The 15,080-nt window shown below is 45.1% G+C and overlaps 1 protein-coding gene across 4 annotated transcripts in view; it reads right to left on the bottom strand.

Moving 5' to 3' along the window:
• The window catches only part of RBMS2 (RNA binding motif, single stranded interacting protein 2), a 23,216-nt gene extending 8,434 nt beyond the window's left edge, over positions 1 to 14,782 (bottom strand). For 3 of the 4 annotated variants that reach the window (XM_014544460.1, XM_005872078.2, XM_014544458.1), the window contains exons 1-8: positions 14,617 to 14,782; positions 10,204 to 10,262; positions 8,615 to 8,706; positions 7,052 to 7,209; positions 1,431 to 1,510; positions 1,186 to 1,295; positions 618 to 664; positions 361 to 454 (exon numbers count right to left, since the gene is read on the bottom strand). In XM_014544460.1, coding sequence (XP_014399946.1) covers positions 361 to 454; positions 618 to 664; positions 1,186 to 1,295; positions 1,431 to 1,510; positions 7,052 to 7,209; positions 8,615 to 8,706; positions 10,204 to 10,262; positions 14,617 to 14,759 — 783 coding nt within the window. In that variant the 5' untranslated portion in view covers positions 14,760 to 14,782. Of the gene's footprint in view, positions 1 to 360; positions 455 to 617; positions 665 to 1,185; positions 1,296 to 1,430; positions 1,511 to 7,051; positions 7,210 to 8,614; positions 8,707 to 10,203; positions 10,263 to 14,606 lie in introns of all 4 variants that reach the window. The other variant, XM_014544459.1, reaches the window with a different exon arrangement.
• Between the last annotated feature and the right edge of the window lie 298 nt (positions 14,783 to 15,080).

Below are 15,080 nucleotides of genomic sequence, written 5' to 3'. Positions count from 1 at the left end.
CTCTGTGAAAAATCAATAAAATATTTTAAAAAAAGAAAAAAAAGAAAAGAAAAATATATGTAATATAGTCAACTTCTTTATAAATAAAATAAACAATGACTTCCAAAAAACCATATACATATGTATATATGCCCATGAAGAAAAACATAGAAAATAGTAGGAAATTAACATGGATTTACCTGTGGGGTAGTAGACAGAGAGTAAGAGGATGCTTTCACACCAGTCTACATATATGTAGTGTGATTTGTGGCAACAGGTACAAAGGAAAAAAACAAAACAACAAATAGTTTCCAGCATTATATTCCTCTGCCTATAACACAGTGATAGGGAAAGTACTGCACCTTTTGGGCATGAACATACCTGGTACGAAGACACGGGAGATGGGAGATAGGGGGAGAGTGCAGACTGCGTGAGCATCCTGTTGGGAGTGATGCTGTAAGGACCTGGGTAAAACCTGCAGGAAGGAACCTGTCAGTCAGGAGTCACAGGAAGAAAGGCGCCCTCCCCTGAGAGACACGGCCACTTCCCAGTAAGTGCTGTTCAAAACTCAAGATGAAACATCTTGGACACAGGCGGTTGTCATTTTGAGTTGGCCTGAATATATAAAACACCCTTACCCATTCTGAAGAGCTGTGGAGGGGTCATAGGTCAAGGCCATACCACCCTATAAAGAAAGAACACAGCAGTCATATTGTAAGCCCTTGGATGAGAACAGGAGCAAGGCCAGAATGTCAAGGGTGGGAATGAGTAAAGTGAAGTCTGGACAGCCCAGCCCACGTGGGTCAGCGGTTAAGCATCAACCCAGGAACCAAGAGGTCACCGGTTTGATTCCCAGTCAGGGAACATGCCCAGGTTTCAGGCTTGATCCCCAGTAGGGGACATGCAGGAGGCAGCCAATCGATAATGTTCCTCTCTCATCAATGTTTCTATCTCTCTATCTCTCTCCATTCCTCTCTCTCTAAAAATGATAAAAATAAAAAATTAAGTGAAGTCTGGACAAGCTGTTCCAGAGTTTTCCTGGTTGTACAAGCTGCAAAATCCCACTCAAGACCCACACTGAAGAGCATGCTAGTAGCCAGCTTCTCTCCGTTACAAACTGTAGCTCTCAAGCTTGCCATCTAAGCTCACAGACATCAGGCCATGGTCATTTCCATTCTGTTTTAATAGCCTCAGAGGTCCTCTTACCATGTCTCCATTCCTTGGCCAGGCCCGTCCATTTGGCACAAATTTTCCTTGGTTCTGTCGTTTCTTTGGACCACCGTCAGCAAATTTGCAAAGCAACGGATCTGATGGAGCTACCAAGAGAGAAAGCAGACAGGTAACAGAGTCCCACCTCACTTAGCCTCGCTCACACTCATGCAAAACTCCTCCACATCCTCACTGGAAGTAACAGCCTGTGGCCCTTTCAGCCGGATTCCCAGATGCCTCACCTGGTACTCCGGGGGGTGTCTTAATATATTTTCCATTAAAGTGGGTGATGATGGCTTCACACTTCTCTGTGGATTCCATCCTGAGGAGCACAAGAGGGGTTAGGCTGTAGCTTCTCCAGGATCTGTGTGCTCCCTACATTCAACAAGAATGCCCCAAGTTCCCAGCCCCAAGATGCTCTAACAGTTGTGACTATAAAACACAGGTTTTCCCCACACAAATTCAAGACATCAAGAAGAGGCAACCCAGCTCCTAATGAAGGTTCTCTCAACTGGCTCCCGTAGGAGCCCTGAAAGGAGTCATGGAGGTCTATGAATACATGTTCCAAAGAAGATACTGATGGATGGGCCTATGATTGTGTCTGGCTCATAAATAAGAATACAGTAAACAGAGGCTGTTACTATTACTTTTTATTACAAAACCCCTAATGGAAATTGTTCCTCACTCTAATAAACCTACACAAGCTAAGAATTTTCCAATATTTATTTTTGCTTCTGGTTACTTATCAAGGTCCAATGAGCTATTCATTAAGATTTCATGAGTCTGTAGGAGGAAACAGTAATAAGACAGGGTTAGGGCCCATAGTGATAGAAAAAACAATGTGGGAATACTGAGTTAAAGTATCTTGTTGGGGAAAGAGGACAGAAAATCTAGACTCCAGCTCCTGTTCATCTCCCAAAGCTATGAGTTAGGACATGCACAAAAGCCCTTTGGACCCATTCTTCATTTCCGCTTTAGAGAAATGATCCATCTACCCTACTACACAAGACTGTATAGATCAAATAAGATAATCTATATAAATGTGTTCTAAAAATCATAAGGGCCCGTATAATACAAGGTACAGTATCTTGCCCTCTTTCCATATTTAAAGTCTCACTATATTTTCCATGCCAGTAGCCACCAAAAGTATAAACCATTCCGATGACGGTGGTCACTATAAAGGCCTCAAATGGAATGTTTTAGAGAAAACCACGTTAGGTATCCTAGAGCAGAAGTCTTCAGCTGGGTTACTCCTATTCCTTAGGCTTAAGTTTTCATGAGTCTGCAGGAGGAAACAGTAATAGACAGGGTTAGGGCCATAGTGATAGAAAAAGGGTGAGCAGGCAGAGAGAGTTTCAAGAGAATCACTTTCAGAACCTCAACATTCTCATAAACTCTTTCAAAGCTCAAGTCCCCTCTCACAGTCACTCCTCTCAATTTACTTCACACTCTCCCAAAACTCAAAACAAGGCAGTGGGAGCTGAGTTACACATCTTTTTGTAAGTCAGATGCTCTCAATTCTTCCTTCCAACATAAGCTGGAGGACTCTGCAAATTGTCAATTGACACATTTAAAAAAAAAATCAATTTTGATGATAGATTACCCTGGTTCTTGGCAAATGATTCAAAAGGAATTAAAGAACTCCTATTTTAACAAAACTCTTCCCATCCCCGCCCTGGCTGGTGTGGCTCAGCTGTTTGGGTGTTGTCCCATGCACTACAAGACTGCCGGTTTGATTCCCTGTCAGGGCATATATCCTGGTAATGGGCTCGATCCCAGATAGGGGGCATGCAGGAGGCAGTCAATGGATGATTTGATCTCACATTGATGTTTCTCTCTCCCTCTCTCTTCTTCTCTAAAAAATCAATTTTTAAATCTTTAAAAAACACACAAAAATCTCTTTCCATTCCCATTTACTTATTTGTATGAACAAAGTTTCTCACCGTGAAAACAAAACACAGGAACAGAATTGATATTAAACCCTGTCTTGTCACAGCAGTAAACAGTATTCACTGATGGCTGCATGACCTAATTAGAAAAATCTAAACAAAATAAAACTTTTTCATTGCATAGGAGAAGCATTTCCAATAAAATTTACTTTCCATAGAATAATTTTGTGTCAACATTTAAATATACTTATGTTGTTTGGGGCAACTGTGAACTAAACATTATAAAAAGAATTTTCATCCTAGTCAGTTTGGCTCAGTGAATAGAGCGTCGGCCTCCAGACTGAAGGGTCCTGGGTTCGATTCCAGTCAAGGGCACATGCCTGGGTTGCGGGCTCAATCCCCAGTAGGGAGTGTGCAGGAGGCAGCCAATCAGTGATTCTCTCTCATCATTGATGTTTCTATCTCTTCCTCTCTGAAATCAATAAAAGATATATTTGAAAAAGAGAATTTTCTTATGGGCTAATACATATATAGCCTCAGGGCCACTGAAAAAAATTTTAATTTATATACATGTTTTTATTGCAGAGAAGTGTGACAGAATGGGCCATAAAAAGACTTTCAACTAAAAAAATGTTTTACACTAGAATACAATACAAATGGAATAAGAATATAAGATCAAGAAGAAAAAAATGGAATGTTATAAGAAAGATGTAAGACTTATAACAAAAAAGAAATGCCCTATGTATTTTCAAAATGGATGATTTTGTGTATCAAATTGCTATGACATTTAGATCTCATTGGATATACTGAAAAATTATATAACAGTATGATTTAAAATATCAATGTTTATAATTTGCTGGAAATCATACTTAGCAAGAACCTAAATGTTTCAAGAAAATTTGTAGTTATTAATGTAGTTATTAATGCAAGAGATTTCATAGTTTTTCAAGTCTTTAAAGCCACAGTTCCCAAACTGGGCTCTGAGACACCCTGGGTCGTTGTGGTGTGCTCACAGATCCACAGCAAGGAATATTTTAATTTTCTGAAGAAAATACAGCAACATCTGTTGGATACTGTGTGAGCAACTAACTCTAAATAGTTCACCATTGCAACAACAGATCACCCTACAATCCTTTTGATAACGTATTTTTGCAAAGCTGGTTTTTCAACAGTTGCTATGACAAAAGCAAGCACCATAAGAAAATCAATGTATAACAGGAAATGAGAGTATAGTGTCCGATCTGATTCCAAGGTTTGACAAGTTGTTCAGTTTCCAACAGGTACACATCCCATTAGCAAGTATAGTTATTTAACGTTGCAATATATTTCCTCTTTCAACGTATTTTCTCAAGTAGCTATAAAATTACTAAGATATGAACAATTTTTAAAAATATACATTTTTATTGATTTCAAAGAGAGAGAGAGAGCTAGAAACATCATCAATGATGGGAATCATCGACCAGCTGCCTCCGGCATGCCCCACACCAGCGATCGAGCCTGCAACCCAGGCATGTGCCCTGACCAGGAATCGAACTCAAACCTCCTGGCTCATAGGTTGATGCTCAATCACTGAGCCACATCAGCCAGGAGAGCTATGAATACTTTTTGAGTTGTTTATACCATTTAATTACTTAGTAAATTGAACTGTTAAGTGTGTGCGTGGGGGGTTGGTCTTGGGAAAAAAATTAATAAGACAACTGTGGTGCCATGATCTGAAATGGGTTGGGAACCTCCGCTTTCAAAGAGTATGGGAACAAAAATGTTTGATGACCACAAGCCTCAGAACTCTTTTAGTTATACTGGGATTGCCAGTAGGTGGTACTATCAAGAGTGAGTTGGCTAGCCCTAACTGGTTTGGCTCAGTGGATAGAGCGTTGGCCTGCGAACTGAAGGGTCCCAGGTTCGATTCTGGTCAAGGGCATGTACCTTGGTTTCGGGCACATCCCCAGTAGGGGGTGTGCAGGAGGCAGCTGATCGATGTTTCTCTCTCATCGATGTTTCTAACTCTCTATCCCTCTCCCTTCCTCTCTGTAAAAAATCAGTAAAATATTTGAAAGAAAAAGAGTGAGTTGGCTAGAGAAGCCCTATTCCTAGTTCCCGCGGTTTGAAACACTCCAGAGTAACGGAATGTTCTTGGGCCAGACAAGATATAAAACAAAAAGGGACCTTAGTCCAGTAGTTTTCAAACTTAAAGAAAAAACAAACACAACAGAATCTCCTTTCAAACAAAATCTTAAGATAAATAAAAGCAGAACCTAGCTGGTTTGGCTCAGGGGATAGAGCGTCAGCCTGCGGACTGAAGGGATTGAAGGGTCCTGGGTTTGGATTCTGGTCAAGGGCACATGCCCTGGTTGTGGGCTTGATTCCCAGTAGGGGGCGTGCAGGAGGCAGCTGATCAATGAGTCTCTCTCATCATTGATGTTTCTATCTCTCCCTCTCCCTTCCTCTCTGATATCAATTAAAAGAAGAAGAAGAAGAAGAAAAGTAGAACCATTTCTTAAGTAGGACAGGGGAAGCTGATGCCCTACAACAACAATGACACCTAAGCACAGAGGAGGGTACACTAGAGCTCTGCAGCACGAGGGACACCACAAGAAAATCACTCTTCTAAATCAACCTCCACAGCCCAGCTGGCGAGGCTCAGTGGTTGAGCGTTGACCTAGGAACCAGGAGATCATGGTTCGATTCCTGGTCAGGGCACACACCCGGGTTGCGGCCTCCATCCCCAGTGGGGGCCGTGCAGGAGGCAGCCAATCAATGATTCTCTCTCATCATTGATGTTCTATCTCTCTCTCCCTCTTCCTTCCTCTCTGAAATCAATAAAAATATATATTTTAAAAATAATAATAAATCAATCTCCAGAGTCGACCAAGACTCATAAAGGTCTGCTATCACATGGACAGTTAGTGGCAGAGTTGGTTCCAGAATCTAAGTCTCTCAACAGATCTGAAAGGTAGACCAGATCTTCCACTTCATCCTGACTGACCTGGAAGCCAGAAGTATTACGGCTCTGTTTCTGCCACCCACTCCTGTGACACCTGGGACAAGTCACTTCGTATCGGGAACTTTGGTTTCCTTATCTATTACATGGAGAGTTAATATTTCACAGGGTTGTAGTAATGATTAAATGAGACAATAGGAAGATACAGAACACTTGCTTTATGGGCTTGTACAGTACCAGTGACATTAAATCTATAAGAAGGTACAGAATTATTTTATTCTGGTTGGGACTGGATCAAAGGAACAAAGGCTAGAGTAGCAGAAGGTAGTGGGGAAAGGACAAGGATTTGGGGCACGTGAACTTTTTAGTATTGTGACCTACAATGAAATAAACCTGATTTACTATTGATAGGGACGTCCTCTTATCTGATAGAGAGAGCACCTGAATTAATCTGAAAAATAATCATATTATTTTAAATCTTAGAACACATATACTTATGTGAATAGGGGGTTACATTTCTTACATGCGAATAGGGGGTTAAGTTTTTCTTAAGTTTCCTTTTCAAGGCCTGTGCCAAGCGATCGAGGAGGTGACTCAGCTGTGAATCCAGCAAGCAGAACCGATAAGCATGGTCAGGCCAACTCACCAGGAGTCAAAACATCACCTCATCAACATCATCTCATCGCCTGATGACTAAAGGATAATAGCTGAGTCCACTCCTGGCCTCACCCCGGCCCCTTCCCCTCTACAATCCTGTCCCCTGCCCCTGCTGGAAGGCAGGATTTGATGCTTGTAAGCATGCTGTCTTCTGGGTTGGCTCGCCTCTTCAATAAACGCCCCATATGATTCACCCTTGCCTTCCTTATTGGACACAGTGACAGGCAGGGCAGGCAGCCGGAGCCCAATCGGGGCTTTCCCGGTAACACTATCAAGTACTTTTGGCCAACTGCTTGGTCCCTGGTGGGAAAGGGGGGCACAGATTTTGTGACATTCTTCATTAACGACATCATGTCCCATTCTCGGCATCCCTCACCTTGCAAAGCCAACCCCTCTGCTGGTCCCACTGGTGTCTCGAAGGATTCGAGTGGAGATAACTTGGCCAAAGGGCTTCAGCATTCCCTCCAGTTCTTGCTCATCCATTGACAGCGGGAGGTTTGATATGTATAAATTTGTAGGGTCCTGCTCCTGTTGCTATGGAAATAAAAGAGAGAAAATGAAGCTCACATCTTAGCCTTCATCCACAACATAATATCTCAGAAAAAAAGATAACAGGAAGGGTCCCACATAAACAAAGAGGATCTTAACTATTTGTAGCAAACATCTAGCCCTACTACCGTGGATTGTACATTGAGCCCAGACCGCCCCACCCCCCAAAAAAAACAGAAAGCAGGTTTAATATCATTAGTACTGTACTAGCCCATAATACGAGTCATTGATAAAGACTTGGCTGTCCCTTTAAGAACTAGGCAGAGCAGCACTCCCCCTCCCCCAGCAGCCGTCCCAGAGGCAGGATTCTCTTGGACCGCCTGTTCGCTGGCTGGATTGTTTTGAGTAATCCCCCCCCCCTCTCCCCGCACCCCCCCTTCCGGCCACAGCAGACTCCTCCGAGTAGGAATGCCTGCTCACTCCCTGACGGAGGGAAAGCAGGAAGAGGGGAGAGAGGGGAGGAGGAGGACGGGAAGGCAATGTGCTGGGGCTGCACGAGAGCCACATGCATAGCTCACTGGTCCCCAGGAGCCCTGAAAGCTCTGGTCACAGGAGCTCTGCAGAGCCCTCCACTCCGCTGCCAGGCTTTTCTACAGGAGGAGGAGGTGGGGAGCCCTCCCAGCGGGCAAAACGTATACAGTGGCTACCGCGTCCCACAGCTGGATTGTTGAGAATTTCAGCAGCCACTCTGCTCTAGGCTGTGGGTCACAAGCAGCCTTAATCCCTCTTCTGCCCTTCCCTTCAGGGCTCCCATTTTCTTTAATTATAGCAGAAGGTGGCTGGCTGCCCTGCCTCATCAGCGCCACAGAATTCACAACGACTTCAGACAGGCGAGAGGGCAGTGCCACCGGAGAGAACGCGGGAGGGAAAGGCTCTGGATTCCTGGGAGTCCCGACGGAGAGAAAAGCTCCAGGCAGATGTGAGGAGGGACCGTCTGCTTCCCGCCGGGATGTCCCTCCCCCCACGCCCCACCACAGAACCGCCCCACCCCAGGGAACAGTGCTGGGAGGTGGAACGCATTGTTCTGAACTGCTGAGATGCACAACTGGCTTCCCAGAGAATGTTGCACAACTCCCACAGGCTGTGTGGTAGGGAAGCGCGGAACCGGTGGGGATGGGGAAAGGGCGGGAGGAAGGGAGCAGGCCTCCGCACCCTCCTGCCTGCTGACCGTCCTGGACAGAGCGACCTGCACATCGCCTTCCTCCAGCAGCCAAGCGGTGCTAAAAGGGTCCCAGGCCCAGGCTGTCTTTGGCCAGATAATAGTAACAAAACCACTGCAGGCGGCCTTTGCCCGTCAGCATCGTGGCTCTCGAGCCCCCTGGAACCTTGGAACTGGACCTTGTTGCTCACCACAACCCCTCGGAGGGAAAGACCTGGGCAGCGCCCTTACCTTTGCCATCTGTGCCTGGACGCCGCTGGCTTTCAGTGCTGTTACGGCCTTCTGTGCGGCCGAAGGACTGTCGAAGTCCACAAAGCCATAGCCTGGAATGGAAACAGCATCACTGGGCGGTGGGGGGAGACGGGGAAGGAGGCCCAGGCTTTTCGGGAGAAGAGGAGGGCTGTGATCCATGTAATACAAGGGGGAGGGAGGTTTCAGGTGATTATCCACCTGTTTCTCAAACCCCGTGAGGTTTGGTCTATTTTTTAAAGAATATGTCTGTATTGATTTCAGAGAGGAAGGAAGAGAGAGAAATATCAATGATGAGAGAGAATCGTCATCATGATCAGCTGCCTCCTGCACACCCCTTACTGGGGATGGAGCCCCCAACCCGGGCATGTGCCCTGACTGGGAATGGAATCCATGACCTCTTGGTTCAAGGGTTGACACTCAACCACGGAGCCACACGTTGCCGGGCAATTTCAGTTACTTTAAAGCTAAGCGTGCCCAGGGCAATAAGGTCCTTGTGGTGTCCTTGCCTTCCTCCCTCCCTCAACAGATATGAGGCTTCAGGAAGGAGGCTCTTCTCATAATCTACAGCACCCCCACTCTGACTTCTTAAAAAAACAACCCTTCCTCTTTTCTAGCCACACCCCAGAATGCTAGGCAAGGGAATACAGCCTCTTTTTAAAAATATATAGTTTTATTTACTTCAGAGAGAAAGGGAAAGGGAGAGAGAGAAACATCAATGATGAGAGCAAATCATTGATTGGCTGCCTCCTGCATGCCCCTACTGGGGATCGAGCCCACAGCCCAGGCATGTGCCCTGACTGGGAATCGAACTGTGACCTCCTGGTTCATAGGCCGATGCTCAACCACAGAGCCACACTGGCCAGGTGGGAGTACAGCCTCTTCATGGCAGATAACCAGCTACCTGCTGGAAGAAGCCATTCTCCACTTCAACCTACATACTTTTCCTCTCCTACAATTCTTACATCTCCACCTAAAACTGCTCAAAACCCAACAAAACTGTTAATCCTCACAAAATAATACCTACCAAGTCATCCACCTACTACCACCAAAAAGCCTTTACAGTGCTTTGCTAAAGAGAAATAATCTCACCTGCCCATATACACCATCCAGTCCAGGGGAGCATGCGGTTCAAAGGAAGCCCAAGGGGCTCCAAGACTCTTTCGTGCAGACTTCAAGCCTTAGGTCCCCAAAATAGCATTTGCAGCTCTATCTGGTCACCAAAGAACCTAAATATCTGCTAGTCTTAAAACATTTTTATTGATTGATTTTTAGAGAGAAAGTGGGAAGAGAGGAAGGAATATCGGTTTGTTGTTCCACTCATTTATGCATTCATTGGTTAACCTTTGCATGTGCCCTGACCGGGAATCAAACTGGCAACCTGGGCGTATCAGGATGATGCTCTAACCAGCTGAGCTACCTGGCTAGGGCTCTGCTGGTCTTTTAAGTCTGAAAACCTCTGAGATTTCTCTCTGGCCTTGGGTACTCGGGACCTTCAGCAGTAAAGGGCAGGGACAAGGGATGGGCTCACGCACAGCTGCTCTCCATGACCAGGACAGCTCTTTTCTCACCTTTGCATTTGTTTGTGGTCTTGTCCAATATGGCCTTAGTGGAGACAATCTTGCCATATCTAAGGGAGAAGAAAACGCAAAGTGATCATCTGGGGGCAGGTGTGTAGGAAAGGACAGAGAATGAGGCATCTGGATGAACCCAGGTCCTTTCTCCACTCCCACTACGACACTGATCCCACCCAAACCTTAATAACAGGCAAAGAGAAGATGAATTTAAAATGTTAGACTTATCGCCCTGACCGGTTTGGCTCAGCTCATGTAAACCTAATTCCCAAAGCTCCCCACAAGAAATAAGGCAACTGTAGTCCAACACGCCTCTCTCTTCTTCTCCAGCTGAGATTCAGACACTAGTTAGAAAGCGATTCGTGTCTTTTCAGGAGAGAAGCTTGGCATGCACATCGCAGAATGTGCAGACAGCGCTCAGGCAGGAAGTCCTGAAGGACTAAAAGCAGCCCTTGACGTTACTTATCTTCTTTTGGACAAACACCATTCCTCCTATGAAAAACCTATAGACATTTATCTTCTCTGACACCCAGTTCCCTATCCCTCTACTGATTGAAGGTCAACCTGAACCAAATTTCTTGTGTTCAAATCCTGGTTCTGCCTCTTTGTAGCTATGTGTGATCTTGGACAAGTCATTTAACCTTTCCGTGCCTCAGTCTCACCATCTGTAAGACAGGAATAGGGTTGCTGGGAACAGGAAATGAGTTCATAAATATACAGCACGAGTGTCTACCACGTGGTAAACATGTAAACACTCTTAACTGTTATCACTGTTATTATATTTGAGTGACCTCAGCTTTAATCTACTGCAAATGGCTCTCCTGCTTTACTGTATCCTAAAACTTCTATTTCTCATCGTCAAGATTTGAGTGTGTTAGGAGGGGAGTGGGCACACAACCAGGTAAGAAAATTATCCAGCCCTAGCCGGTTTGGCTCAGTGGAAAGAGCATCGGTTTATGGACTGAAGGGTCCCTGGGTTTGATTCTGGTCAAGGGCATGTACCTTGGTTGCAGGCTCATTCCCCAGCCCTGGTCGGGGTATGTGCAAAGGCAACCAATCGATGTCTCTCTCTCACATTGATGTTTCTCTATCTCTGTCTCTCTCTCTCCCTTCCACTCTTTCTAAAAATCATTAGAAAAATATCCTCAGGTGAGGATTAACAAAACACACACACAAAAAAGAAGGAAAATTATCCAAAACTTGATGACAAGGCAAAACGATGATTGCATATCCTTTCAACATCATTCTGGAATATTGTCTAAAAGGCCCACTCAAGCCCAGCCGGCATGGCTCAGTGGCTGAGCATCAACCTATGAACCAGGAAACCACAGGTTTGATTCCCAATCAGGGCACATGCCCAGTTTTGTGGGCTCACTTTCCAGTGGAGGGTCGTGTAGGAAGCAGCCGATCAATGATTCTCTCTCATCACTGATGTTTCTATCTCTCTCTCCCTCTCCCTTCCTCTCTGAAATCAATAAAAATATATATTTTAAAATAAATAAATAAATAAAATAAAATGCCCACTCAAGGTATGTTTTATTATCTAGCGAGTTGTTTCATTTACTATTTACTACTGATTAGGGCCCAGGCTTAGTGAAGATATATACTAACCCGTTGATTTTTATCCAGTAGAAATGCAAATAATTTCTGTCCAGTAGAAAAGAAAATCCCAAAGGTTACTGTTTTATTGTTCTTTGGAATATGAACCAGTTTTGTATGTAACCCAGCAATCTTATTTCAACATTCTCTTTTCAGTACCTATAAATACTCAGTCCCTCAAATGCTTTTTGAACTCATTTTACCTTCCTGCTGGTTCCCTCACCAATGAGTGGAATAAATCTTTGGCATGTGTTCACCTATATTTGTATGACAGTCATGTTTTCAACATGTTGAAAGAGCATACGTTGGCAGCAGAGTGGAGTGTCACAAGTCAGGGATTATATGAGCAGTGTTCCACTAGAAAAATTCTCTCCACTCCACTCCAGGAGGGTGAAAATATTAAAGAGAGAACAGATAACACGAACAAAGTTACAAGATTTAACTGAAACCACTTAGCAGGGACTGACTTTAAGACCAATATCCCAAAGAAGCGTTTTTCCTGCCACTCTTCTCATCCCTAAAGCTTGTGGGATGGTTGATGTATGTGTTTCGCTCCTTGGCGACCTCTCACTGACTTCTTTAGTGGGGCTTCTTCGAACCAATGGATTAGAAAGGATAAGCTAAGCCATGCCCTGGAGGCCGGGAAAAGAACACATGAAAATGGGGGGAGGAGGGGTGATCCTAGCTCTACAGGGCTTCATACTTGGATTCTTTCCCAAATTTAGGCAAAGGAAGAGCGGCTGAGACTAGGCCAGAGGACACGCATGCTGCTATCCCTGCGGAGGCCCCAGGGTGGAGCTTGCTGTGGTCTGAGCAGCCTGAGACTGAGCTCAGAATTTCCAGGCAGCTGGCAGCCACTGAGCCGCTCCTGCCGCCTCCCCCTCAGACGGAGCCCCTCCAACAGAACTGCGAGCTCCAGCCCCAGACTCCACGCCTCTCCTCTCCACCCGCCAGGGGTTAGGATCCAGCCACTTGTACTTCCCCTGCAACCCGGAGAGAGACCAACTGGGACAAAGGCAGGACGTCCTTCTACGCATAGGAAACACCCTTCCTAGAAAGGTTTGACTCCCAGCTCAACGCGTCCCTGAGGGGTCTGCTCGCCTCCCTTTCATCATAAGTCACCTAGCACCCACGCTTTCCCGGCCTCACTGCCGCCTCTCCACAGTCCCCTTTCGGACTCCTCACTTCCATCCTACATGCTGACCCTGACTGTGTTCATCCCTTCAGACACAGCAGTAGGCTAGGCAACTGCTGGAAAAAACTGAGTTTTTTCCCTGTCATGTGGCAGGAGAAGATTTTTGTAGCACAATATATCTAGGACAAGAAACACAGGTGCGGAATGAAGGGATTAGACTGATAAGTATTCTTTTCCCTCATGAACCAACATTTCTGCCAGTTTCCATTCCCCCAAAACATTACTAGTCCTAGACTAAGTGCCATTGAAATCCCTTTCTAGCAAGGTAAGTTGCGTTAAAGGAACCCGTGTTATACATACATCTAGCCTTTAGAGGTTGAGTTTGTGTAGCCTGGTGCTAACAAAAACATCCATATGATTTGCAAACCACATCAGAAGAGTCAGGGATTTACGGCGTGCATAGGATGCCTCGCACCACTATATTTTGCAGGCAGAGTTCTGCTTCTCTAGGACGCGGAGCCCTGGAACTTACATGCATAGTTGTGGGAGCCCGAATTACTGTGACCACTTCAGAACATTGTCCAGCAATATCAACAGAAGCTGAACAAATGCACATCCTCCGAGTCAGCAATTTTACTCGTCGGGATAGACACAACATAAATGTGTACACACGTGACCAAAAGACATGTACAAGCTCAGAGCAGCACTGTTCATATGGAAGTGGACAACCTTTGGGATGGGAAAGAGATAGTAACTGAGAGGCGGGCTTCTGAAGAGGTGGCGGTGTTCTGTTTCTTGATCTGGTAACAATAAGGGTGTGTTCACCTTGTAAAAACTCACTGTTGTAAATACGCTTACGATTTGTGCATTTTTCCGTGCACTTGTTATACTTCAAAACAAAGTTTTTAAAAATGGTAAATTTACATAATCGACGGTTCCAATTTTTCTCCTTCGACCATCCACTTACCAAAATTCAGTTTTCCTTCTCCCCAGTAATGTTCCCATTCCATCCTCCGACTTTTCCTCTAGATTATTTGAAACATATACTTTTCCTGCCTAAAGGAAATGAACTGGCATTTTGACACACTTGCAGTTTTTCCAGAATTCTTAACTAGGCTAATTCCGTAATCGTTACCTCCACCTTCTGACTCAAGTCTACTCCGAAGAACCCCAAATGTCTTTAGAGGGAAGATGCAGAGTAACCGCCTCTTCCTCCACCTTCTTCTTTACCTGCTAATCTGAGGGCTTCTCTGGTTCACTGGGTACATCTCTAGCAGCAGAAACTCTTCTAAGTATATAATTCAATTGACTAGTCCTACTTGCTTATATCCCTCACTGACTTCTAATCAATACCTTTGGAGATACTGAATATTTCTATTCAAGGTGTAAGGATAGGAATCTTTCCACGAAGACCATTAATTCTAGATACTTGCTAGAAACAAAGTCATACACTAGGCTTTAAAGGCCAGCCTTACCCTGGCTTTCCTCAGAGAAACAAAAGGTTTTATGTATTAGCAGCAGGCAGAATTTCTTTAAGAGGGGCTGCTGAGAAACCTTATGACTATGGAGTAGAAGCAAAATAATATTGTATTTCAGGATAAGAGTATCTGGCAACAAGCCAGTATCACCCAATCCATTCTGTCCCTGGAAGCCTACCCACACATACCCCAACTTACGACTGACACAACTTGACAAGGTCCTGGTCAGTAGTGCCCGGCTGCAAACCCCGGATGTAGAGGTTGGTTTTGCTCAGCTGGTCATTTCCATTGCTCCCACTGCTGCTGTTAGGCGTGCTGTTGCTGGGACTAGGTGGTGCCATCTGCTGAGACAACGACACATATGGCTGCAAGGAGACATAAGGAACAGAAGGTCAAAGGATTACACACGTAGATGTCGGAGAGTGAGGAAGACCCTGGCACCTTGGAAAGAATGATTTTGCCCTGGCTGGTTTGGCTCAGTGGATAGAGCGTCGGCCTGCGGACTGACGGGTCCTGGGTTCGATTCTGGTCAAGGGCACATGCCTGGGTTTCGGGCTTGATCCCCAGTAGGAGGCATGCAGGAGGCAATCGATCGATGATCCTCTCTCATCATTGATGTTTCTCTCTCTCCTTTTCCCTTCCTCTCTGAAATATATATATAT

This window comes from Myotis brandtii, unplaced genomic scaffold (genome assembly GCF_000412655.1).
Source record: "Myotis brandtii unplaced genomic scaffold, ASM41265v1 scaffold364, whole genome shotgun sequence".
Lineage (NCBI taxonomy): Eukaryota > Metazoa > Chordata > Mammalia > Chiroptera > Vespertilionidae > Myotis > Myotis brandtii.
Note: the sequence above shows the minus strand (reverse complement) of the source record. Positions and strands in the feature narration are given on the sequence as shown.